The following is a 24,184-nucleotide window of genomic DNA, read 5'->3' on the forward strand; positions in this document are numbered from 1 at the left end:
TCTGCCCAAAGCATCCATCCATCCATCCAAGTTCTTGGGAGCACCTCTGCTCACCACTGGGGACTCTCTGGAAGCTGGGAGAACGCTGGCCCAGGACCCAGCCGCATTATTCTCAATAGTCCCTTCTCTCAAAGAGAGGCAGTAGGCTGCGGGCTTCCCAACCCCGGCGTGAAGAACAAAGAGACAGGACAGCAGCACAAGCACCCAGCGCGCCTGCTTCCCAGCCCTGCACTCGTCCACCCCACAGAGAGGGCGACAGGCCGAAAACCTCCGGCCACACACCAGCAACCTCAGCAGCAGCTGCAGCCTCCTCCCCCGAGGACGGCCGGTGCAGGAGCAAAAAGAACAAACCCCGGTAACAACAACCTCCACTCTCACCTCCCAGGTGCTTCCGAGGAACCAGGCTGAGGGCACCCCAAGTTCACTTCAGCCTCACGACCACCTTTGAGGCAGCCACTGTTACCACCCCCCCATTTTCAGACGAGGTAACTGGGGCACAGAGAGGCGAGGGGAACTGCCCACAGTGGCACAGCTGGAAAGTGGCAGGGCCCAGCTTCTGGCCACTCACTATGCCATCCTAAAAGCTAATGTCTCTGTTGGCCATCAGACAAAGAAAGGGACTCACCGCTAGACGCAGGCACACCCCAGGCCCATGGCTGCTCGTGAGCTCGAAGGCGGTTGCTACTCGAAGGGAGAGCTGGGCTCGTGTGGGAGAAGAGCAGCCTCCCTGCCTCCGGGAGGTCCCGGGCCCGGCCCTGGCAGCAGCTGCCCTGCACTGGCAGGAGTGGGCTGTAGGCGCCCTTCAGCACTCAAGGAAAAAACGCTTCCAGCGATGCAAGCAGCTGCCTTTGCTGCGGCTCTGATTCCCAGAGGATCCCAAAGCTTTTCCCATCATTTTTGCCCTTTTTCAGAAACCACTTAGCCACTGCCCCTCCTCCAGCCATGCCAGGGCTGCAGAGCACTTACCAGAGGCAGCCAGAGCTGCAGCCCCAGCTCTCAGGGAAGGAGAAGGAGGGCGCTGCTCGGCCTCCCAAACCGGTGGCTCCTGCGCCCGGAGGTCTGGGACACGGCTCCACAAATGCACCTTCACAGCCAGCGACGTCAAAACCAGCGTCCCGCAACTGTTCCACTTTCAAACTAAAGAAGGAATGGACGGTCGTGCCGCCTGCCACACAGTTCTGGCCTGGCATTAGGGACTTGTTTAAGAGTCTGAGCAACCCTGAACCAGTCCCCGACTCCCTTAGGACTCTCATTCCTGGATCCCCAAGCCTGGAGTAGGGGTTGGGGTCTAGGGAGGCTTCTGGGTCAGCCAGAGCTGGGTTCCAGCCTTTCTTCTCAATGGGGGTTCCTCAGGGAACCACAAAGCACAAAAACACAAATAACTATGAGTGTCTAGTTCCCTTTTTTTTTTTTTGAGACAGAGTCTCGCTCTGTCGCCCAGGCTGGAGTGCAGTGGCCGGATCTCAGCTCACTGCAACCTCCGCCTCCCGGGTTCACGCCATTCTCCTGCCTCAGCCTCCCAAATAGCTGGGATTACAGGCACCTGCCATTGCGCCCAGCTAATTGTATTTTTAGTAGAGACGGGGTTTCGCCATGTTGGCCAGGCTGGTCTTGAACTCCTGACCTCATCCACCTGCCTCGGCCTCCCAAAGTGCTGGGATTCCAGGCATGAGCCACCGCACCTGGCCATGAGTGTCTATTTTCTCACTTTACTTCGTAACACCCTAAATGCACAGGAAAGAAGACCTACATGAGAGAAACGCACAGGAGAGAGTCACATACAGCAGATAACTAGAACAATAGATTTCATTCTCTCCCAGACCCTGGCTGAGAAAAGCAGCGAGGTCTAGGTATGCATCCAGGCTGCGGCCCAAATGCCCTGCAAAAACTGTCACAGCAGCTGCCCATGGGATGCCAACAAGCCATGGGGCAGGCCCAGCCTGGAATGAGCAGCCACTGCCAGAGAGGCCCTTGCAGCCCTGCCTGGGGTCACTTGAAAGTTCTGACACCTGAGTCAAGGCATTGAAGTATGGCCACCCCATCAATTCTGCACAACGGATGACAAAGAACTTTTCCCAAACCCGCTCTCGCAGGCCGCCTAGCAAGCCTGGGCAGTGGGAGGGCAGAGACTGTCATACCCACTTTACAGGTGAGAAATGTGTGACGCTGGGCAATCAGACAACTGATAATTAGATAATCGCCCAGGTCGCACTGTTGGTCGAGGCCTAAAAGCCAGGCCCGTCCCAACATGCCACACTCCACCATACCCCTTGCTTAGTCACCTTTTTTTATTTTTATTTTTTTGAGACGGACTCTTACTCTGTCTCCCAGGCTGGACTGCAGTGGCGCGATCTCAGATCACTGCAACCTCCGCCTCCCGAGTTCAAGCAACTCTCCTGCCTCAGCCTCCCAAGTAGCTGGGATTACAAGCATACGCCACCACGCCTGGCTAATTTTGTAGTTTTAGTAGCGACAGGGTTTCTCCATGATGGTCAGGCTGGTCTCGAACTCCTGACCTCAAGTGATCCACCTGCCTCGGCCTCCCAAAGTGCTGGGATTATAGGCGTGAGCCACCACGCCTGGCCGCTTAGACACCTGTTTATGCTATGTGTGTCATGTTAGCTTCAATTAATATGAACCTTAAAATTCATTCTTGTTTATAAATTGTGGCTAAAGGCCAGGCACAGCGGCTCATGCCTGTGATCCCAGGACTTTGGGAGGCCCAGGTGGGCGGATCACCTGAGGTCGGGAGTTCGAGACCAGCCTGACCATCATGGAGAAACCCCGTTGCTACTAAAACTACAAAATTAGCCAGGCGTGGTGGCGCGTGCCTGTAATCCCAACTACTCGGGAGGCTGAGGCAGGAGAATCGCTTGAACCTGGGAAGCAGAAGTTGCAATGAGCCGAGATTGCATCACTGCACTCCAGCCTGGGCAACAAGAGTGAAACTCTGTCTCAAATATATATATATAATAAATTGTGGCAAAATCTATATATAACAAAATTTACCACATTAACCATTTTTAATGGTACAGTTCAGTGGCATTGAGTGCATTCACATTGTTGTACAACCATTGGCATCATCCATGCACAGAACTTTTTCATCATCCCAAACTGAAACCCTGCACCCATTAAATGCGAACTCCCCTGCCTGACCCCAACCCCCTAACGACCACCATTCAACTTCCTGTCTTTATTATTTGTTTTTATTTTATTTTTTTAGATAGAGTCTTGCTCTGTCACCCAAGCTGGAGTGGAGTGGTACAATCTCGACTCACTGCAGCCTCTGCCACTGGGTTCAAGCGATCCTCCTACCTCAGCCTCCTGAGTAGCTGGGATTACAGGTGCACGCCACCAGGCCCGACTAATTTTTGTGTTTTTAGTAGAGAAGGGGTTTCACCATGTTGGTTAGGCTGGTCTTGAACTCCTGACCTCAGGTGATCTGCCGGCCTTGACTTCCCAAACTGTGGGATTACAAGTGTGAGCCACCACGCCCCACCTCATATTAACCTTTTTTTTTTTTTTTTTTTGAGACGGAGTCTCGCTCTGTTGCCCAGGCTGGAGTGGAGTGGCGTGATCTCAGCTCACTGCAGCCTCTGCCTCCCGGGTTCAAGCAATTCTCTGCCTCAGCCTCCTGAGTAGCTGGGATTACAGGTGCTCGCCACCAATTCTGGCTAATTTTTTGTATTTTTAGTAGAGATGGGGTTTCACCATCTTGGCCAGGCTGGGCTTGAACTCCTGACTTTGTGATCCACCCGCCTAGGCCTCCCAAAGTGCTGGGATTACAGGCATGAGCCACCCCGCCTGGTCTTCCTTCCCTTTTAAGGCTAATAATATTCCACTGGGGTGTGGGGTGGATGGACCACATTCTGCTCAGCCATTCACCAGCTGATGAACGCTTGGCTTGCTTTCACCTTTGGCCATAGTGACTATCACCAGCTGATGAACGCTTGGCCATAGTGACCAGTGCTGCCATAAACATGGGCGTGCAAATATCTGGTCCTGTCCCTGCTTTCCATTCTTTTGGGCACATATAGACCCAGAAGTGGCATCTGTCATGCATCAAAGACTCAGCAGTGGTGACCTCTCAACTCTCTAGCCCTCTGGGATCATTTCCTTCTAACAACGTGGGACAGAGCAATGGCCGGGAAAGCGGAGGGTCGCACTTCTCCAGAACCATTGCCTTAGCCTCCAAAGTGATTTCTGCCTCCAATAAAGACAGCACGGAGCCGGGCGCAGTGGCTCAAGCCTGTAATCCTAGCACTTTGGGAGGCAGATGTGGGCAGATCTCAGGAGTTCGAGACCAGCCTGGCCAACATAGTGGAACCCTGTCTCTACTAAAAATGCAAAAAAAAATAGCTGTGTGTGGTGGTGGGTGCCTGTAGTCCCAGCTACTTAGGAGACTGAGGCACAAGAATCACTTGAACCGGAGAGGCAGAGGTTGCAGTGAGCTGAGATCACACCATTGCACTCCAGCTTAGGCTACAGAATAAGACTCCATCTCAAAAAAAAAAAAAAGACAGCACCATCTCCAGTGAACACAGCACACGTCACTAAATGTGTCCCTTGTTAACAGAGCCCTTGGTGCTAACAGTGTCACCGGAGTCTACAGGGCACCATGCCTGCTCGGAGGCCTTCAGGGGAAGTCCCAGCCTGCCTCCTGCCCTGGCCGCTCCTGCCGGGACTCCTTGGCTGCTCTCCTCCTCTTGCCGTTCCCCACACACGGGGATCCCAGGACCCCGTCCGCAGCCTTATCTTCTCCTGCTCCACCACTGTCCTTGGAGACCTTCGCCCGACCCCTTCCAATCACCTGTCTCACGTGTCCAAGTCAGCGACTGCTGGACTCCAGAGTCCACCCAGCCCTCTCCCCTGAGCTCCATCCCTGCCTCCCTGAGTCTGCAGGTGAAGCCCACGAGCCCCTCCCCCTGGCATATCCCACGATGGGCTCCTCTTCCTTCCACATTCACTCCCCACCCCCCGCAGCAGTCCCTGCCGGGAAAGCCACCAACTTCCTTCTGGCCACCAAACCTGGTGCCCTTTGTGACCTCCAACCTCCCCTTCTTGGCCCTCTCTGGGCTGTTTCTGTGGCTTCCGTCCATCCCTCCTCTACCTGGAAACCCCTTCTCACCTGAACGGCCAGAAGTGCCTCCTTTCCCTGGTCCAACCTCCCACAACCCCTCACCTCCAGATCAACAGTCCTGGAAGCTCATCCTGATCAGGCCCCCTGGCCTCTCAGACGTCCCCGCTGCGGAGCCAAGCCCCACCCCTGCACCCTGAGCCCGCAGACCCAGTCTCCTCTCCCACCGTGACCCACCTTCTATCACCTGGGCACACCCCTTCCCAGCCACACTAAATGTGCTGACTCTACCCTTTCCCCCACCCTCCTCCATCCCAGTACCCCATTTAACCCATCTTCAGGTGCACGGTGAGCCCTAGGGATGCTCAAATCCCACCTCCTCCCGAAGTCCTCCCTCCTCAAGGGCCCCAGCATAAAGAGCTCATTTCTCACTTTTAAAAAATTTTTTTTAAGAGGTGGGATCTTGCATTGTCACCCAGGCTGGAGTGCAGGGACGCACAATCATAGCTCACTGCAGCCTCAACCTCCTGGACTCAAAGGATCCTCCTGCCTCAGCCTCCCAAGTAGCTGGGACTACAGGTGTGCACCACCGCGCCTGGCTAATTTTTTTTTCTTTTTTGTAGCAACAGAGTCTTGCTGTCTTGCCCAGGCTGGTCTCAAACGAGTTCACGTGATTCCCCCACCTCAGTCTCCCAACATGCTGGGATTATAAACGTGAGCTACTGCACCCGTCTCCAGAAGTGCTCACTTCTAAATGCCTACAGAAACATCAACCAATGCCCTTCCTATGGCAATGGGCACCGTACATGCCTGTGACCACAGTGATGACAACAGTAATGGCTGTGAATATGTGCTGAGTGCGTATCACGTCCTGGGTGTTGGCACGAGCACTTGATCTGCACTCTCTCATCAGGCCCTCACTAAGAGTTCACGAGCTGAGTACAATTTTGTCCCCGTTTTACTGATACGGAAAGAAGCACAGACAGACAGACAGGCTACAAACCTGCCGAAGGACAGTGACAGCTCTACTCGTCTCATCTGGAGCTTTCTAAATCTTGTATTGACATGTCACGTCATGATTTTCTTGTGTCTTGCTTTGCAGATTTAAGCGGCTCCAGGGTGAGATAAATAAGGTTCTCGTGCCTGCACTCCCTTCTCTGAACCTAGCCTGCGCCTTGCTCAAAGCAGCACTCAGGAAACGTTTGTTGGCGTGGCTTTTGGCTTTATCTGAACAGCACCTTCGCTGAGTGGTTCTACTAAAACTGTCGACACGGTGGCGGGGACGAGACCTCAGGGCTGGCCATCGCTGCCATCAGTGTGGTTTTCTGGGTCATCATTTGAAACAGGATGTTCTTGCATTTCTGTAATGATGTACTCATTAAAACTCCTTGTGAGTGGAGAAGTTTTAATGACTTCTGGGAGGGCGGGTGTTTTTCTAAGTTCAGGTTTGATGGGAGCGAGAGGCAGCTCAGGAAAGCATCTGCGGACACGCCAGCAGGTGCTGGGCCGAGTCTGGAATGACAGATGCTAAACACCGCCAACCTCGCTAATGGCAGCCGTTTTCTTAGTGTTACCACCAGGGGGCACATTGACTTAAGCTGAGCTCTTGACACTGGCCACATCAGAAACCCATTTCTTTTCTTCACCCACCTGGGTTCCTCTCAAGATTTGAGCCCCCGCCGGGCTCGGTGGCTCACACCTGTAATCCCAGCACTTTGGGAGGCCGAGGCAGGTGGATCACTTGAGGTCGGGAGCTCGAGACCAGCCTGGCCAACATGGAGAAACCCCGTCTCTACTAAAAATACAAAATTAGCCGCGCGTGGTGGCACGTGCCTGGAATCCCAGCTACTCGGGAGGCTGAGGCAGGAGAATCACTGGAACCCGGGAGACAGAGACTGCGGTGAGCCAAGATCACGCCATTGCATTCCAGCCTGGGCAACAAGAGCAAAACTCCGTCTCAAAAAATAAAAATTTAAATTTAAACAAAAGGAAAAATACCCTCTTTTCTGCATTTGGTCTCTGTGTTCGTGTCACCGGGTGCCCACGAGTCTAAAAGACAAGCTCCCGTGGAGGGCAGGGGTCTGTGAGAGGGTCAGCACCCTCCAGAAATGGCTGGAGCTTGAAGTCTGAGCCGGGGAGGGGTCGGACACCCAGTCAGCACAGAATGTTGGAGCCGCAGGGCTGTGTCCCAGGGCAGGAACTGGGAACAAGAGGGATGAGGGCCAATGGAGGGTCAGAAGGTGGGCAGAACCTGGACCTGGGATGGAAGAGGCCCACGAGTGCCAGATGCCGGCTGTAGGGACCCATGTGTGCTAGAGGCCGGCTGTATGGACTTGGGCTGGTAGCTGAACCTCTGGGTCTGCTTCTTCCTCCTCAAAATTACAGCCAAGAACACCTGCCCTACCTGCTTCACGGGGCTTTTCTGGGATTAGTCAGGACAGTGGGTGTGAATGGGCTCTGAGCCGGGTAAAGCTTCAGGCCGGCCTGAGAGATGATGGCTCTCATCTTCATTATTTCAGCCTGAGGACCACATCTGCTGACTGCTGAGCTGCATCCGGCCATTAGCTCGAAGTTATGACTAATTGTTTTTTAATGAAAAAAACAAGGTTTGCTTAATGTTTGATGAGTCACGCAAGAGAGCATCTCTGTATCAGGACTATCTCACTTTCAAAGACGTGGCCTGTCCATCTACCCGTGGTTGACGGGAGAAGCCAGGTGGGACCCTCTCTCCTGAGGGCCCGCCATGTGCTATGCAAATCCCCTAGCAGAGCAGTAGGGTCAACAGAGTGGTCTCTGTGCTCAAGGAGCCCGGGATGGACAGGAAAGGAAGATCTGCATGGGCTCTGTCTGACACTAGGCAGGGCGGGGCACCCTGTAATAGGCACAGGCCAGGGGTTGTGGGGCCAACAGGCTGTGCCAACAACAGATGCCGAGCCGGGTCCTGGCCTCCTCTGCAGTTGTAATCTGATGGCATATGTGTCACCAGGGAGGCCCTGTGCAGCGGGCATATGGCATTCAGGCTGGGACTTGGACAAGGAGAATGATTCTGCCCCACAAGGACATTCCAAACATGGGCCTTGGCATGAGCTAAGGTGCAGGAGGACAAGACAGAGGACACCTAGACACCTGCTCTCAAGGAGCTTTCAGTCTACTTCAGAAGAAGAGAAAAGTAGCCGGGCACGGTGGCTCACGCCTGTAATCCCAGCACTTTGGGAGGCTGAGGCGGGCAGATCACCTGAGGTCAGGAGTTTGAGACCAGCCTGACCAACATGGAGAAACCCCGTCTCTATTAAAAATACAAAAATTAGCTGGGTGTGGTGGCGCGAACCTGTAATCCCAGCTATTCAGGAGGCTGAGGCAGGAGAATCGCTTGAACCCAGGAGGCAGAGGTTGCAGTGAGCCGAGATTGCACCATTGCACTCCAGCCTGGGCAACAGAGAGACTTTCAAAAAGTCTCAAAAAAAAAAAAAAAAAAAAAAAAAAAGAGAAGAAGAAGAGAGAAACAGAGAACATGAAAGTCACATACACATGATGTGGACGGGGTCAAGGGCCAGAGGCAGGGAGTGTATGGCAGCAGAAAAGCAGTGACTGGTGTGCTGGAGTCCCCTCCCCTGCCCTGAACTGGGCCTGGCCCACCGTCTCTCCAGACTGTTTTACAGCCTCCTGCCTCCTGGAACGCCTGTCCTCCAATCCAGCGTCCACACTGTCAGCTACACTCCAAAGGCCCCGATCCTCCACATCCCACTGTCTACAGGAGACAATCCAAACCCCTCAGCCTGGCATGCAAGACCCCCCACAGTCTGCCCAGTTCCTATAAACATCCTTTCATTCACCCTATGACCAAGTTACACCAATTTGTCACACCCTGGACATGACCATCATTTTAATGTAAATACGTTTACCTAGCCTGACCCCTCTGCCTAGATGCTAAAGAGAATGGGCTCACTCTGGGGTTTGAGTCTTAGCACTGTGATCTCAGGTAAGTTACTTAACTTTTTTGTGTATCTGTTTGTCCATCTGTGAAATGGGGATACTGCTACCCACCTTCTAGATTAACTGAGGCCGGACGCGCTGCCTCACGCCTATAATCCCAGCACTTTGGGAGGCCGAGGTGGGTGGATCACTTGAGGCCAGAAGTTCAAGACCAGCCTCGGCAACATGGCAAAACCCCTTCTCTATCAAAAATACAAAAAATTACCGGGCGAGGTGGTGTACACCTGCAATCCCAGCTACTCGGAAGGATGAGGCACGAGAATCGCTGGAACCCAGGAGGCGGAGGTTGCAGTGAGCAGAGATCGCACCACTGAACTCCAGCCTGGGCGACAGAGTGAGACCTCCAACAAAAAAAAAAAAAAAAAAAAAAAAAGATTAAATGAATTCAAACAAGTAGAGTTTAGATCAGACCCCAGTACATGGAAGGTACTCAAAAAAATGTGAACTGTCGTCAGCAACAATGGGTGGAAACCCTTGGAGGTTTAGCTCAATGTCACTTGTATCAAGAATGAATTTCTCCCTCTGGGCATAGAGGTGCTGTCATTGTGTGTGTCTTCGTTTTTTCCTAGCGTCTGTTTATGTAACCAACCGTGGGTATTTTTCCATGGCCTCATGATAGAAATTCAAAAGGGGGCAGTCCCTCAGAGAACACTAGGCTACTACTGGGCGCTCAGAAAACGCGGCTGCCTGGGCCTGTGCTGGGTGCACGGGAGACCTCCCAGGTGCAGGCTACTGAGGCTGCTCTGCTGTGGTGACAACCCCCAAATCTCAAAGGCTTCAAACATCAAAGGTTTATTTATTTATATTGATTGACTGATTGATTGATTGATTGATTTTAGAGACGGAGTCTCACTCTGTTGCCCAGGCTGGGGTACAGTGGCGCGATCTCTGCTCACTGCAACCTCTGCCTTCCAGGCTCAAGCGATTCCCCCTGCCTCAGCCTCCCAAGTAACTGGGATTACAGGTGCCTATCACCACACCCGGCTAATTTTTTTGTATTTTTAGTAGAGACGGGGTTTCACCATGTTGACCAGGCCGGTCTCGAACTCCTGACCTCAAGTGATCCACCCGCTTCAGCCTCCCAAAGTGCTGGGTTTACAGGCGTGAGCTGCCGCGCCCAGCCCAAAGGTTTCTTTCTCTGTCCCACTGTGTGTCCCTTGCTGGTTGGTGAGGGCTCTACATCATGCTGTCCTCACTCAGGGACCCAGGCTGACAGAGCTGCCACTCTCTGGGGCACCGCCAGTCACTTGTGACAAACGATAGGGAGTGTGGGAAATAGCTCACTGGCTCCTAAAGACTTCTGCCCAGGAGTGACAGGTATTCCCTGTGCACGTCCCACTGGCCGAAGCGGATCAGGAGGGAAGGTGCAGCCCTGCCGTGGGCTCATAGCATCGGGAGACTGACGGCCAGCACAGGAGGCCGGCTCACCACTTCAGAAGACTGCTGGCCTCAAACCACTTACTGGCACCTCCTGGGAAGGAGGGCGGGTTGTGCACACGGTTGTGACTTTAGGCAGCTGCACTCAGCCCTCACCCAGACAGAGGCTCCAGGCCTCAGGCAACGGAAGTAGCAGGAGCAGCCCTGTTCATTGACAAACTGGGACCCTCCAAGGCTCGGTCCTCAGAGGCAGAGTGGACGCGCAGACTGGGAAGGGGACAGAGAGTTCCGGGGCCACGCCAAGCACAAGGCTGGACTGCCTGAGCCTGTCAGATGTCCATCCGGTTCCTAACCTTACATTCGCAGACGCCATCCACTGCATGGTGGGCAGGTGAAAAAGGCCTGCCGCCCTGAGATCAGAGGGCCTGGCTCCTCCCAACAGACAGAGGACTCTGGTATACTCAGCCTACCCTTCTCTCTCATGCGGCCTTCCTCAGGGCTCCAGTGACGACATCTTAAACTCATTCAGCTGAAAGAAAAATTACGGTAGCAGGCCAGGCGCGGTGGCTCATGCCTGTAATTCCAGCACTTTGGGAGGCCGAGGCGGGTATATCACCTGAGGTCAGGAGCTCAAGACCAGCCTGGCCAACATGGTGAAACCCCATCTCTACTAAAAATAGAAAAATTAGATGGGCGTGGTGGTGCATGCCTGTAATCCCAGCTACTTGGGAGGCTGAGGCACAAGAATTGCTTGAACCCGGGAGGCACAGGTTGCAATGAGCAGAGATCGCACCACTGCACTCCAGCCTGGGCAACAGAGTGAGACTCCGTCTAAAAGAAAAAAAAAAATGACAGTAACCCCTTGTCATTCACATGGGGTATGTCCAAGAACCCCCATGGATGCCTGAAACCAAAGCTAGTATTGGATCCTGTATATGCCATGTTTTTTCTATATATACATATCTGTAATGTAATTTAGTTTATAAATTAGGCACAGTAAGAGATTAACTACAACAATAAGGTAGAACAATTTTTTTTTTTTTTTTGAGACAGAGTCTCGCTCTGTCACCCAGGCTAGAGTGCAGTGGCGCGATCTCAGCTCACTGCAACCTCTGCCTCCCGAGCTCAAGTGATTCTCCTGCCTCAGGCTCATGAGTAGCTGGGATTACAGCACCCGCCACCATGCCCAGCTAATTTTTATATTTCCAGTAGAGACGGGGTTTCACCACTTTGGCCAGGTTGGTTTCAAACTCCTGACGTCAGGTGATCCACCTGCCTCGGCCTCCTACAGTGCTAGGATTACAGGCATGAGCCACTGCACCCAGCCAAAGTAGAACAGTTTTAACAATATACTGTAATAAAAGTTATCACACACTGTAATCGTAACTTTTTGCAGTTCCAGGTGTGACAGCAAAACTGGCATGAGGCCGGGGTCAGTGGCTCCCACCTGCAATCCTAGTACTTTGGGAGGCTGATGTGGGCAGATCACCTGAAGTCAGGAGTTCGAGACCAGCCTGGCCAACATGGTGAAACCCCATCTCTACTAAAACTACAAAAAAATGAGCCGGGAGTGGTGGCAGGAGCCTGTAGTCTCAGCTACTCAGAAGGGTGAGGCAAGGGAATCGCTTGAACATGGGAGGCAGTTCAGTGAGCCGAGATTGCGCCACTGCACTCCAGCCTGGGCAACAGAGTGTGAGACTGTGTCTCAAAAAAAAAAAAAGGCAAAAAAAACTAGCATGAATTTTTCTTTACAATTTCACAGATAGATTCAGCGTATGACTGTTTTGTTCCCATCTTTTCACTTAAAGGAAGCACCTTAGGGTTTCTCTTTGGCATATCCGAATAGCCAGCATCACTACTCAGGTGCTTTGGGACCCTTATGAAGTAAGAGTGACGGGAACACAAGCACTGTGATACCAGGACGGGCCATCTGATGACCAAGTGACTGACCGGAGTGGGGAGCGTCTACGGTGTGGACATGGGGGAAACAGGGACAGTTCACATCCCGGACGGCACGGCAGAGACCATCACACTGCTCAGCACCACGCACAGTGGAAAACTTGGGGAACTGTTTCAGGAATTTTCCATTTAATATGGGCTTTAGTATCTGACATTTGCCCAGCATGATCAGGCATTTGCTCTCATCTCAGAGCTTCCAGATAATCGCATAATTTGTAAAATGACATTTATAAAGAGACGATATGTTTCATACCTGTCGTGGATACCGAGAGAGAGAGAGAGACTACGACTGCCTCCCAAACTCGTGGTTGCCTGGGTGCCTCTGGGCCAGGCCTGCCTGAGCCTGGGCTCCTGTGGGGGTCTGGGAGTAGATGCAGCGATGGTGGCCCCCTCCTGGAAACCACCCCACAGCCATCCCTACCAATCACAGGAAGGCTCACGATGCTCTGGGGTCCCTGCAGGGACGCTGACTCAAATAGATGTTTCTGCTGAGCCAGGAACAGACAGTGGGCCAGCGAAGCCCACGCCACGCGAAAGGAGAGCCTAGGTCTATGGGACACAGAGTTCTCTTTGAATGAACTACCTGCCCCATCTGGCAGGAGTCGGCCTGGCTGCATCCCCTCCCATGAACGCTTCTGGAACGTGCAGGGGCAAAACCACTGCTGCACAGACATGCTCCTGGCAAGGGTCCTGCTGGTGCCTTGTCAGGTTCTGGAGTGGTGTGAGCCACACAGCATCGGTCCCCCTTGCTGCTCGGGCCATCCGCCTCTCCTTCTCTGCAACCTGCCTTCCAGGCAGTTGTGCCCTGAAGACCTGGGCAGCCCGGGTGCAGCAAGCTCTCCTGGGGCTGAGTACACGCAGCAAGAAGGCCGGCACGCAGCCCCGCATCGTCCTCTGAGCCAGCCTGCTGCATCGTGCTTGGGTTACTCCCTGACCCAGCTGAGCACCTGCGGCCAGGGGGAGGATGAGACTAGGAAAGGGGCCTCCGGTCACATGGTTCAGTGCAGGAGAGAAGAACTGTTCCAGAAGTCCATATGACCCGAGTCTGAGCTTCAGGTCTCCAAAAACAATAATCGAAAGCTGGGCATGGGGCAGGTCTTCTTTTCTTACTTAGGGCCACAGTCACTGGACTTTCTGGTGTCTGAAGTACACACTGATCTGCTCTCTGTCTACAAGTGAACCACACAGGAGTCTGCTGACCAGGAGGCTGGGTTACTGTGCTCTCACGCTCTCTCTCTCCCACACTGACATTTGTAAAGAGCTCCCAGGCGGGTCTCTTTCAGAAGGCACTCATTTGGGATCTGGCTGACGGCTCCTGGCTGCCTTATTAGAGTATGTTCTGAAGGGAAGTTCTTGGCCGAGATGGAACCTCACAACAAGCACGGCTTAAAAGCTGTCCACTGAACTGTCCAGGGAAAGGATGACCCACAGATGGTGTCAGGAACGTTAACCAGGTAACATTCGCAGCAGTCCTTTGGCGAAAGAGTTTGCTGTCTTAAGAGTCCTTCTGGTTGAGGTGTCTCCGGAGCACGACCAGGGCTGCCCCGACAGCTGCGTCCACATCCTGCCCAAAGGACACGGGCAAAGGGAAAGCCCTCTGCACCTCCTGCTTCAGCACCTCGTTCCTGGACAACGCACTCCCACTGCCCATCACCCGCTCCACGCCCCACTCCCGGAGCTGCTGAATCGGAAGCATGGAGTGCAGGTTCTGAACAATGCCTCGGCACAGAGCCCGGGTCACGTGCCCCAGGGAGAGGTCAGAGGAGGAGATGCTGGTCACGGAGGCCAGCTGGTCCGGCAGGTGCCTCTCCCCCAGCACTGTTGGGGTGATGGTCAGATGGGTATCTCTCTGCTGCACAGCTGCCTGGATCATGCGTGAATACACGGTGGATTCTTCAACCTCCAGGCCTGCCAGAGACAGAGAGATCTGTGTGAGGCTGAGATGGTACAGAATTCCCACAGGGCGGGAACAGCGCTACTTGCTGCTTCTCCTCCCGCTGCGGCTGGTGGTTCTGGGCTCAGGGACTTCTATAGCCAGGCTAGCTGTACTCTGCCCTGGATCCCCACCCGCTGTCTCACTGCAGACCCCAGCCAGACAGCAGGGTGAGATCTCGTAAGTGCTGCTGTGAGCCCTAACCTTAACCCAGGCTTCTTAACCAAGGGGACCAAGTGCATATACTGATTAATAACTATCATTGGCTGGGCGCAGTGGCTCACACCTGTAATCCCAGCACTTTGGGAGGACGAGGCGGGCGGATCACCTGAGGTCAGGAGTTCGAGACCAGCCTGGCCAACATGGTGGAACCCCGACTCTACTAAAAGTACAAAAATTAGCCGGGCGTGGTGGCAGGCACCTGTAATCCCAGCTACTCAGGAGGCTGAGGCAGGAGAATCGCTTGAACCAGGGAGGCAGAGGTTGCAGTGAGTGGAGCTTGCACCACTGCACTCCAGCCTGGGCGACAAGAGCAAGACTCCATCTAAAAAAAAAAAAAAAAAAAAGCTATCATCATGGATGTTATTAGAGTCATTAGCAGCATCAGAAATCCCAGGATCCAGGACCGATCACTGTCTGGGCCACCCTTGTTATGTGCACAGGACACCTGAAAGCCAAGGAGGAAGGATGAGTTGACCATCCTACAACTTGCTTTTCAGTGTCAAGCCAGAATCCCAGTCGGACTTTTCTCCCTGACACCATGTTAGCTCTGCGTTCGTTTTTGTTTTGTTTTGTTTTTATCTGAGACTCACTCTGTCGCCCAGGCTGGAGTGCAGTGGCACGTATCCTATCGGCTCACTATAACCTCTGCCTGCCGGGTTCAAGCGATTCTCCAGCCTCAGCCTCCCAGGTAGCTGGGATTACAAGCCTACACCACCACACCCAGCTAATTTTGGTATTTTTAGTACAGACGAAATTTGTACTAAAGCTCTCGATCTCACGTGATCTACCCGCCTCAGCCTCCCAAAGTACTGGGGTTACAGGTGTGAGCCACCACGCCCAGCCAGTTCTGCATTCTTAAAACAAACAAATGAAAAAAAAAAAAGGGCCAAGCGCAGTGGCTCACGCCTGTAATCCCAGCACTTTGGGAGGTCAAGACAGGCAGATCACTTGAAGTCAGGAGTTCCAGACCAGCCTGCACAACATGGTAAAACCCCGTCTCTACTAAAAATACAAAAATTCGCCAGGTATGGCACTGTGTGCCTGTAGTCCCAGCTATTTGGGATACTGAGGCATAAGAATCGCTTGAACCCAGATGGCAGAGCTTGCAGTGAGCTGAGATGGTGCCACCGCACTCCAGTCTGGATGACAGTGCAAGACTTAGTCAAAAAAAAAAAAAAAAGCCTTTGCTTTCAATACACTTTGACCTTAGAATCACTTTTGATCTCTAACCTAGCATTACCTGAGGGAAAGCAAACATCGCCTTGATAAGAAGAAAGTTATCAACATCGGGGTTTCTTGAGAGCACTGTGGGCCCATCTCCACACTTTCTGATTTAACTGGAGTGGGTTGCAGGCTGAGGGCTGGAATTTGTAAACACTTGTGGGTGATTCTTATACACAGCCAGGCTGGGGAGCCCCCGACCTAGACCTACGGCTTCTCCAGCCTGAACGTACAGATGAGTCACTCAGGGATCTTTTTTTTTTTTTTTTTGAGATGGAGTCTCACTCTGTCACCCAGGCTGGAATGCAGTGGCATGATCTCAGCTCACTGCAACCTCTGCCTTCCGGGTTCAAGGGATTCTTCTGCGTCAACCACCCGAGTAGCTGAGACTACAGGCGCCATGCCACCACGCCAGGCTAATTTTTGTATTTTTTAGTAGAGACAGGGTTTCACCATATTGGCCAGGCTGGTCTTGAACTCCTGACTTCATGATCCGCCCTCCTCGGCCTTCCAAAGTGTTGGGATTACAGGTGTGAGCCACTGCGCCCGGCCAGGGATCTTTTTAACACATCGCTTGGACGCAGATTGCCTAGGGCTGACCCTAAGGTTCTGCATTTGTTAAAAGCTCCCAGAGGAAGCTGTACTGTAGGCCCTGTGCTGTGGACCAGGCTTTCTGAGGAGAAAGTTCTAGAGCAGTGCTTATGAACACTCCAGGCCTCAGAATCACCTGAGGAACTTTTATATAACATCATGCTCAAGGCCCACACCCAGTCCAATAAATCAGAATTTATGGGTGTGGGACCAGGACGCAATGCTATTTTTAAACTCCACAATACTTCCCGGGTGTGGTCACTGCTGAGACCCATCAATCTAGAGAGTCACCAAGGAGTCACCGTGGGAACATTGAACCTCTGCAAATGCAGGGGTGCAGGGGTGCAATCTCAGCCCCACTGCAACCTCCGCATCCCAGGTTCAAGCGACTCTCCTGCCTCAGCCTCCCAAGTAGCTGGAATTACAGGCGTGGGCCACCACACCTGGCTACCTTTTGTATTTTTAGTAGAGATGGGGTTTCACTATGTTGGCCAGGCTGGTCTTGAACTCCTGACCTCAGGTGATCTGCCCGCCTCAGCCTCCCAAAGTGCTGGGATGACAGGCGTGAGCCACCGCGCCTGGCTGTTTTATTTTTTAAATCATGTTCTTGTCTTTCTTTAGTAAAAGTTCAGGAAAAAAGGTTTTTGGTTTTTTTTTTTTACAGACAGGGTCTTGCTTGTTGCCCCGGCTAGACTTGAACAACTTTGAGCTCAAGCGATCCTTCCGCCTCGGCCTCTTGAGTAGCTGGGATTACAGCCACGTGTCACCATGCACAGCACCAAAAACAGTTGTAAAGGAAGGTTAAAACATACTCAAGGTCAGGCCGGGCGCGGTGGCTCAAGCCTGTAATCCCAGCACTTTGGGAGGCCGAGACGGGCGGATCACGAGGTCAGGAGTTCGAGACCATCCTGGCTAACACGGTGAAACCCCGTCTCTACTAAAAAATACAAAAAACTAGCCGGGCGAGGTGGCAGGCGCCTGTAGTCCCGGCTACTGGGGAGGCTGAGGCAGGAGAATGGCGTGAAAACCCGGGAGGCGGAGCTTGCAGTGAGCTGAGATCCGGCCACTGCACTCCACCCTGGGCGACACAGTGAGACTCCGTCTCAAAAAAAAAAACAAAAACATATCAAGGTCTTCTTCCTCTCTGGGAAATACTTGGGCCATGACCCAAGCCTTGGGGTACCTGAAGGAAGGTGAATCCCAGCTGGAGGCCTGGAAGAGAGGCCTGGCCTCTAGCAGAGTGTCTGCATCCTCAGCTCCCGCTAATCTATTAGTGAGGACTCATGGAGGCCAAAGCTGCTACGAGCTGTTGAGTTAATTCTAACCCATGGACTTAAGACCACAAGACACTGGAGCTGGGGGAAGGCGCTTGCCAAGGCCGAGACTCAGGGACACAGCTGGGAACCAAGGCCCCTCTCCTGGGTTCCACCCCGCACCGTGCTTCTCTGAGAAATGTCTACGTCGGACCGGGCGTGGTGGCTCACACCTGTAATCCCAGCACTTTGGGAGGCCGAGGCAGGCAGATCACCTGAGGTCAGGAGATCGAGACCATTCTGGCTAAGACGGTGAAAACCCGTCTCTACTAAAAATACAAAAAATTAGCTGGATATGGTGGCAGTTGCCTGTAGTATCTGCTACTTGGGAGGCTGAGGCAGGAGAATGGTGTAAACTCGGGAGGTGGAACTTGCAGTGAGCCAAGATCGCACTACTGCCCTCCAGCGAGACTCCATCTCAAAAAAAAAAAAAAGAAAAGAAAAAGAAATGCCTACATCAGGCCAGGCACGGTGGCTCACGCCTGTAATCCCAGCACTTTGGGAGGCTGAGGCGGGTGGATCACCCGAGGTCAGGAGTTCGAGATCAGCCTGGCCAACATGGTGAAACCAAGTCTCTCCTAAAAATACAAAAACTTGCCAGGCGTGGTGGCGGGCACCTGTAATCCCAGCTACTTGGAAGGCTGAGTCAGGAGAATCCCTTGAACCCAGGTGGCAGAGCTTGCAGTGAGCCAAGATCGCGCTATTGCACTCCAGCCTGGGTGACAGAGTGAGACTCCGTCTCAAAAAAAAAAAAGAAGAAAAGAAGAAGAAACGTTTGCATCGCACTTCCTATGGGCCAGTCTTCTCAGGATATAAGTGCATTGTAAGTGAAATACGCACCATTTTAAGTTGAGGAGCATCTGTCTATGGAGAGCAGAGAAAACCTCATAAATTCTACCCCAGGAATAAGAGAAGGGAGCAGGAGGGGAAAAGGGGGAGCAGGGAGGGCGGGGGAAAGCTGGGGAGACTGTTAGGAAGGTTCACAGTCAAGCTTGAGGGAAGGGTGCCTGACCCAAAGAAAAGAGTAGGTGATGGCAGCTCAGAGGACAAGAAGAAAAGAGGCTGCAAGCTCAGATCCCAAAGGATGGGAGAAATTTGGCAGGACCTGGTGGGGTCTGAGACCTGAAACCGCACATGAAGCTCCAAGATCCTGCCGGGTAGAAAGGACAGGCAGAGAACACAGCGTTGTGTGGACCGCACCTTACCTAGATCTGCCATCCACTGAACCAGCATGTGGACGAACGTGGCCAGCACATTGCCGCCGTTGAGTGACGCGGCCACCCCCAGGTAGGTCCTGTCGAAGTATGGGAAGTAGGCGACTGGCGCCGTAGGGTCTGGAGTCTGTCCGGGCTGGAATCCCGAAGGCATGGAGGCTGCCAGCTGAACCGAGGTGCTAATGTTGAGAACTGGGGTCCAGAGAAAGCAGAACTTAGGCCTGTGGGGCTAACTCAGAGGTCACGAGTCACAGTTTGGCAGTAAGAGAGGGTGGCCTGTCAGGCTAATTCAGAGGTCATGAGTCATAGTTCGGCAGTGAGAGAGGGTGGGGTTTTAAAAATATGTCCAGGGTAGTTAGAAGGGCAAGGTGTTGAAGAGATGTTGATCAAATGATTTTTTTTTTCTTTTTCTTTTTTTTTTTTTTTTGAGACAGGGTCTCGCTCTGTCACCCAGGCTGGAGTGCAATGGTACGATCTCGGCTCACCGCCTCCCAGGTTCAAGCAATTTGCCTCAGCCTCTCGAGTAGCTGGGACTACAGGTGTGAGCCACCACGCCCGGCTAATTTTTGTATTTTTAGTAGAGATGGGGTTTCACCATCTTGGCCAGACTGGTCTCGAACTCCTGGCCTCATGATCCACTCACCTTGGCCTCCCAAAGTGCTGGATGACAGGCGTGAGCAACCGCGCCCGGCCAATACACCTCCTTTCAAGAGGTAGAACCTGATTCCCCTCCTCGTGAAAAAGGGGCTGGACTTAGTGACTCACTTCTAGTGAACAAAATAAAGCACAAGAGACAGTGTGTGACTTCAGAGGCTAAGTCATAAAAGGCACTGCGGCTCCTGACCCGGTCACGCTGTCTTGTGGATCACTTGCTCTCGGGGAAGGCAGGTGCCACGTCGTGAGCAGCCCTGTGGAGAGCCTCACGTTCCAGGGAACTGAGGCCTTCTGCCAACAGCATCACACATGGGCTCGGGGGCAGATCCTCCAGGCTCAATCAAGCCTTTGGAAGACTGCAGCTCCAGTGTGAATGCAACTTCACAAGAGATGTTGAGCCAGGCCATCCCGCCCCACTCAGAATCCTGACCCTCAGAAACTGTCCAAAATAATAAACGCCTGTTGTTTTAGGCTACTATGTATCAGGGTAATTTGTTACACAGCGAAAGAAAACTATGACAGGGTAAGACCTCAGACCAAGGGCTTTATCCTCTGGAGAGGGTTCATTCATTGGCAGGGAGTACCACGCTTGCTATTTCCAAAGTATTCTCTCTTTTATGTTGTGGCTTTTGTTTTTGTTTTTGTTTTTGAGACAGAGTTTCATTCTGTCGCCCAGGCTGGAGTGCAATGGTGCAATCTCGGCTCACTGCAACCTCTGTCTCCTGGTTCAAGTGACTCTCCTGCCTCAGCCTCCTGAGTAGCTGGGATTACAGGCACATGCCACCACACCCGGCTAATTTTTTGTATTTTTAGTAGAGACGGGGTTTCACCATGTTGGCCAGGCTGGTCTCGAACTCCTGACCTCAGGTGATATACCCGCCTCGGCCTCCAAAAGTGCTGGGATTATAGGCCTGAGCCACCACGCCCGGCCCCAAAGTATTCTCTTCACACCTTCCCTGTCACCAGCAGCGGGAAATCCCCTGGGCCCAGCACAGAGTGGATGAGTTTCTCCTCTAATTCCAGGCCAGAGCTTGGGGGCTGTTCCAGAAGTGCCTTCTCCATTTCCCATGAGACCGAGCTAAAAAGCCTGCTCGTCCCAATCTGTTTATGGGCCAGAGTTCAGCATCCAATTTTCCCACCCACTCAGGGGGTCAAAAGCAAAGAGAGCAAAAAGAAGCCTCAGGAAGCCAATACTTTGCTTTCTGCCACGTCAAGCTTCCCACCGTGACTACAAACTGGAAGTAACATGCCCTCTACCGTCCCCTCGGCTGGAGGCGACAACACTTTTGTTTCGTTCACTCTCGCTTACATTTTGTAGCATTTATCAGTGCTGTTTGAAAAAATTCCAGCGGCTGGGCACAGTGGCTCATGCCTGTAATCCCAGCACTTTGGGAGGACGAGGTGGGTGGATTGCCTGAGGTCAGGAGTTCAAGACCAGCCTGACCAATGTGGTGAAACCCCATGTCTACTAAAAATACAAAAATTAGCCGGGCATGGTGGTGCACACCTGTAATCCCAGGTACTTGGGAGGCTGAGGCAGGAGAATTGCCTGAACCCAGGAGGCGGCGGTTACGGTGAGCCGAGATCGCACCACTGCACTCCAGACTGGGTGATGGAAAGGAAAGGAAAAAGGAGAAAGGAAAAAGGAAAAAGGAAAAAGGAGAGGAGAGGAGAGGAGAGGAAAGGAAAGGAAAGGGGAAAAGGAAAAGGAAAGGAAAGGAAAGGAAAGGAAAGGAAAGAAGGGGAAAAAGAAAAGAAAAGAAAAGAAGGGGAAAAAGATAAAACTCTAATCAGGAGGCCATTAGACAAAGGTGGCTCTAGTACTGTGAATTCCTATGTGAACAAACCAAACCCCAATGTAAACAGTAAAATGAAACTGGAAACTACACCAGTCAGAAACCACCAACGAACCTCTCACTCGGAATTGTCCACTCTCACCAGTCAGAATTATCTTCTGTGTCTGGCTTCTGCAAACACCTTATGAAAGTCTTCGCTCGTGCCCCTCTCGGTGGTGTACTAGCCGCCTGCTCTCTAGTGCTACCCTGATTCATGAATCACTGAATGCTCAAATAAACTTCTTAAAATGTAAAGGTACTTAAGTTTTTCTTTTCCTTTTTTTTTTTTGAGACAGAGTCTCACTCTGTCACCCGGGCTGGAATGCGGTGGTGTGATCTCAGCTCACCGCAACTTCTGCCTTCCAGGTTCAAGCAATTCTCCTGTCTCAGCCTCCTGAGTATCTGGGATTACAGGCGTGTGCCACTACATCCAGCTAATTTTTGTATTTTTGGTAGAGATGAGGTTTCATCACGTTGGCCAGGCTGGTCTCGAACTCCTTGCCTCAAGTGATCTGCCTGCCTCAGCCTCCCAAAGTGCTGGGATTACAGGCGTGAGCCACCGTGTCCAGCCAAGTTTTTCTTTAATCAGATCTGGTGGCGTAAGTGGGATCTGAAGCCACCCACCTCGTGATGACCTCTGGGAGCAACAAGCAAATGGGCATAAGTATCCACTGAGCCTCTGCGCTCACTGCTTCTTACTGCACATTTGCAGGCCGTCACCAGTAAGCCCTCTTGGACATATGAACTCCACAAGTTGTGTTAAGTTCACATAGTTACTTCGACATTTTTTGTTTGTTTGTTTGTTTTTGTTTTTGTTTTTGTTTTTGTTTTTTTTGAGACAGAGTCTCGCTCTGTCGCCCAGGCTGGAGTGCAGTGGTCAGATCTCAGCTCACTGCAAGCTCCGCCTCCCGGGTTCACGCCATTCTCCTGCCTCAGCCTCCCGAGTAGCTGGGACTACAGGCGCCCGCCACCTCGCCCGGCTAGTTTTTTGTATTTTTTAGTAGAGACGGGGTTTCACCGTGTTAGCCAGGATGGTCTCGATCTCCTGACCTTGTGATCCGCCCGCCTCGGCCTCCCAAAGTGCTGGGATTACAGGCTTGAGCCACCACGCCCGGCCTACTTGGACATTTTTAAATGGGTCCTGAAGGGAAGCTTCAGGTGTCCGATTGGGTCAGACAGAAACTAAATTGGGTTTAGTAAAAGACCTCCAGTAGAAAAGGTTCCAGGAAGACAGAAAATAATGGGTTTATTTAAATTCGGGGAGTCTGAGACTCCATCTCAGAACATTTGCTTTTCTAGATAAATGAGTGAATCTTACCAAAACTAATTTAGAATTTTGGTGGCCACAGTAAGGAAGTTTTAACCTAAACAAACAAAAAAATTCCAAACGCCTCAGAAACAATGACATATGTTTTTGATTGGCAGGTAAAGGTTTCTAATCTCTCTTTCTTTCTACCTTCCTCTCCCTACGCTGAATCTGCTGACATTTTTGCTTGTTTACCTCCTACCCCAAAGTCAAAAAAAGATGAAAAAAAGAGAACTAGATTACTGTTTATAAAGTCAGGCTCTCAAATTAACTAGCTCTGCTTTTTAAGCATTCTCATGCCTTGGTCAAAATCTTGAGCTCAGAGCAAAAATGAAAGGTATCCCTGTTTGGCATAGAAAATGCTTTGTCTGCCCTATTGAAATTGTTTTCTTTGTCTTGCTTCTGCAAATACTTTATGAAAATTTCCCCTCTTGCCTCTTCTGACAGAGTGCTAACAGTCTGGTGCTACCCTGATTCACAAATCACTGAATCTTCAAATAAACTCTTTGTTTGTTTGTTTGTTTTTGAGACAGAGTCTCACTCTGTTGCCCAGGTTGGAGTGCATTGGCACAATCTCAGCTCACAGCAACCTCTGCCTCCTAGATTCAAGCAATTCTCTGCCTCAGCCTCCCGAGTAGCTGGGATTACAGGTGCCCGCCACCAATTCTGGCTAATTTTTTGTATTTTTAGTAGAGATGGGGTTTCACCATGTTGGCCAGGCTGGTCTTGAACTCCTGACCTCGTGACCACCTGCCTCAGTCTCCCAAAGTGCTGGGATTACAGGCGTGAGCCACTGCAACCAGCCGAATAAGCTTTTTAAAATTTAAATGTACTTGTTTTTCTTCTATCCAACATTCAATCCTTTTTTAGCTATGTGTATATGCCACATTTTAAAAATTCATTCATGGCCGGGCGCGGTGCTCACACCTATAATCCCAGAACTTTGGGAGGCCGAGGCGGGCAGATCACAAGATCAAGAGATCAAGACCATCCTGGTCAACATGGTGAAACCCCATCTCTACTAAAAATACAAAAATTAGCTGGGCATGGTGGTGCACGCCTGTAGTCCCAGCTACTTGGGAGACTGAGGCAGGAGAATCACTTGAACTCGGGAGGCGGAGGTTGCAGTGAGCCAAGATTGTGCCACTGCACTCCAGCCTAGGTGACAGAGCAAGACTCCGTCTCAAAAAAAAAAAAAATTAATTCATTAGTTGATAGACATTTAGGTGGTTTCTACTTTTTGGCTATTATAAATAATGCTTCTGTGAACATCTGTGTACGAGTTTTTGTGTGGACATCATTTATTTTCAGTTCTCCTGGGTGTATTTCTAGGAGCAGAATTGCTGGGTCCTGTTGGTAACTCCATGTAACATTTGAGGATTACCAGCTGTTTTCCAAAGAGGCTGTACCTTTTTACAATCCCACTAGCATGTTCTCACCCTTTTTTTCAAGTTTAAATCATTTTGTATTTAAGCACTGATTTTACAAA

At 51.8% G+C, this 24,184-nt stretch overlaps 1 protein-coding gene across 3 annotated transcripts in view; it reads right to left on the reverse strand.

Annotated features, from left to right (window-relative positions):
• Positions 1–12,513: 12,513 nt before the first annotated feature.
• Positions 12,514–24,184, reverse strand: part of SHPK (sedoheptulokinase) — a 31,359-nt gene continuing 19,688 nt past the window's right edge. For 2 of the 3 annotated variants that reach the window (XM_031657279.1, XM_003912107.5), the window contains exons 6-7: positions 18,892–19,092; positions 12,514–14,314 (exon numbers count right to left, since the gene is read on the reverse strand). In XM_031657279.1, the coding sequence (XP_031513139.1) occupies positions 13,902–14,314; positions 18,892–19,092 (614 nt within the window). In that variant the 3' untranslated portion in view covers positions 12,514–13,901. The remainder of the gene's footprint in view (positions 14,315–18,891; positions 19,093–24,184) is intronic. The other variant, XM_021928558.2, reaches the window with a different exon arrangement.

This window comes from Papio anubis, chromosome 17, assembly GCF_008728515.1.
Source record: "Papio anubis isolate 15944 chromosome 17, Panubis1.0, whole genome shotgun sequence".
NCBI lineage: Eukaryota > Metazoa > Chordata > Mammalia > Primates > Cercopithecidae > Papio > Papio anubis.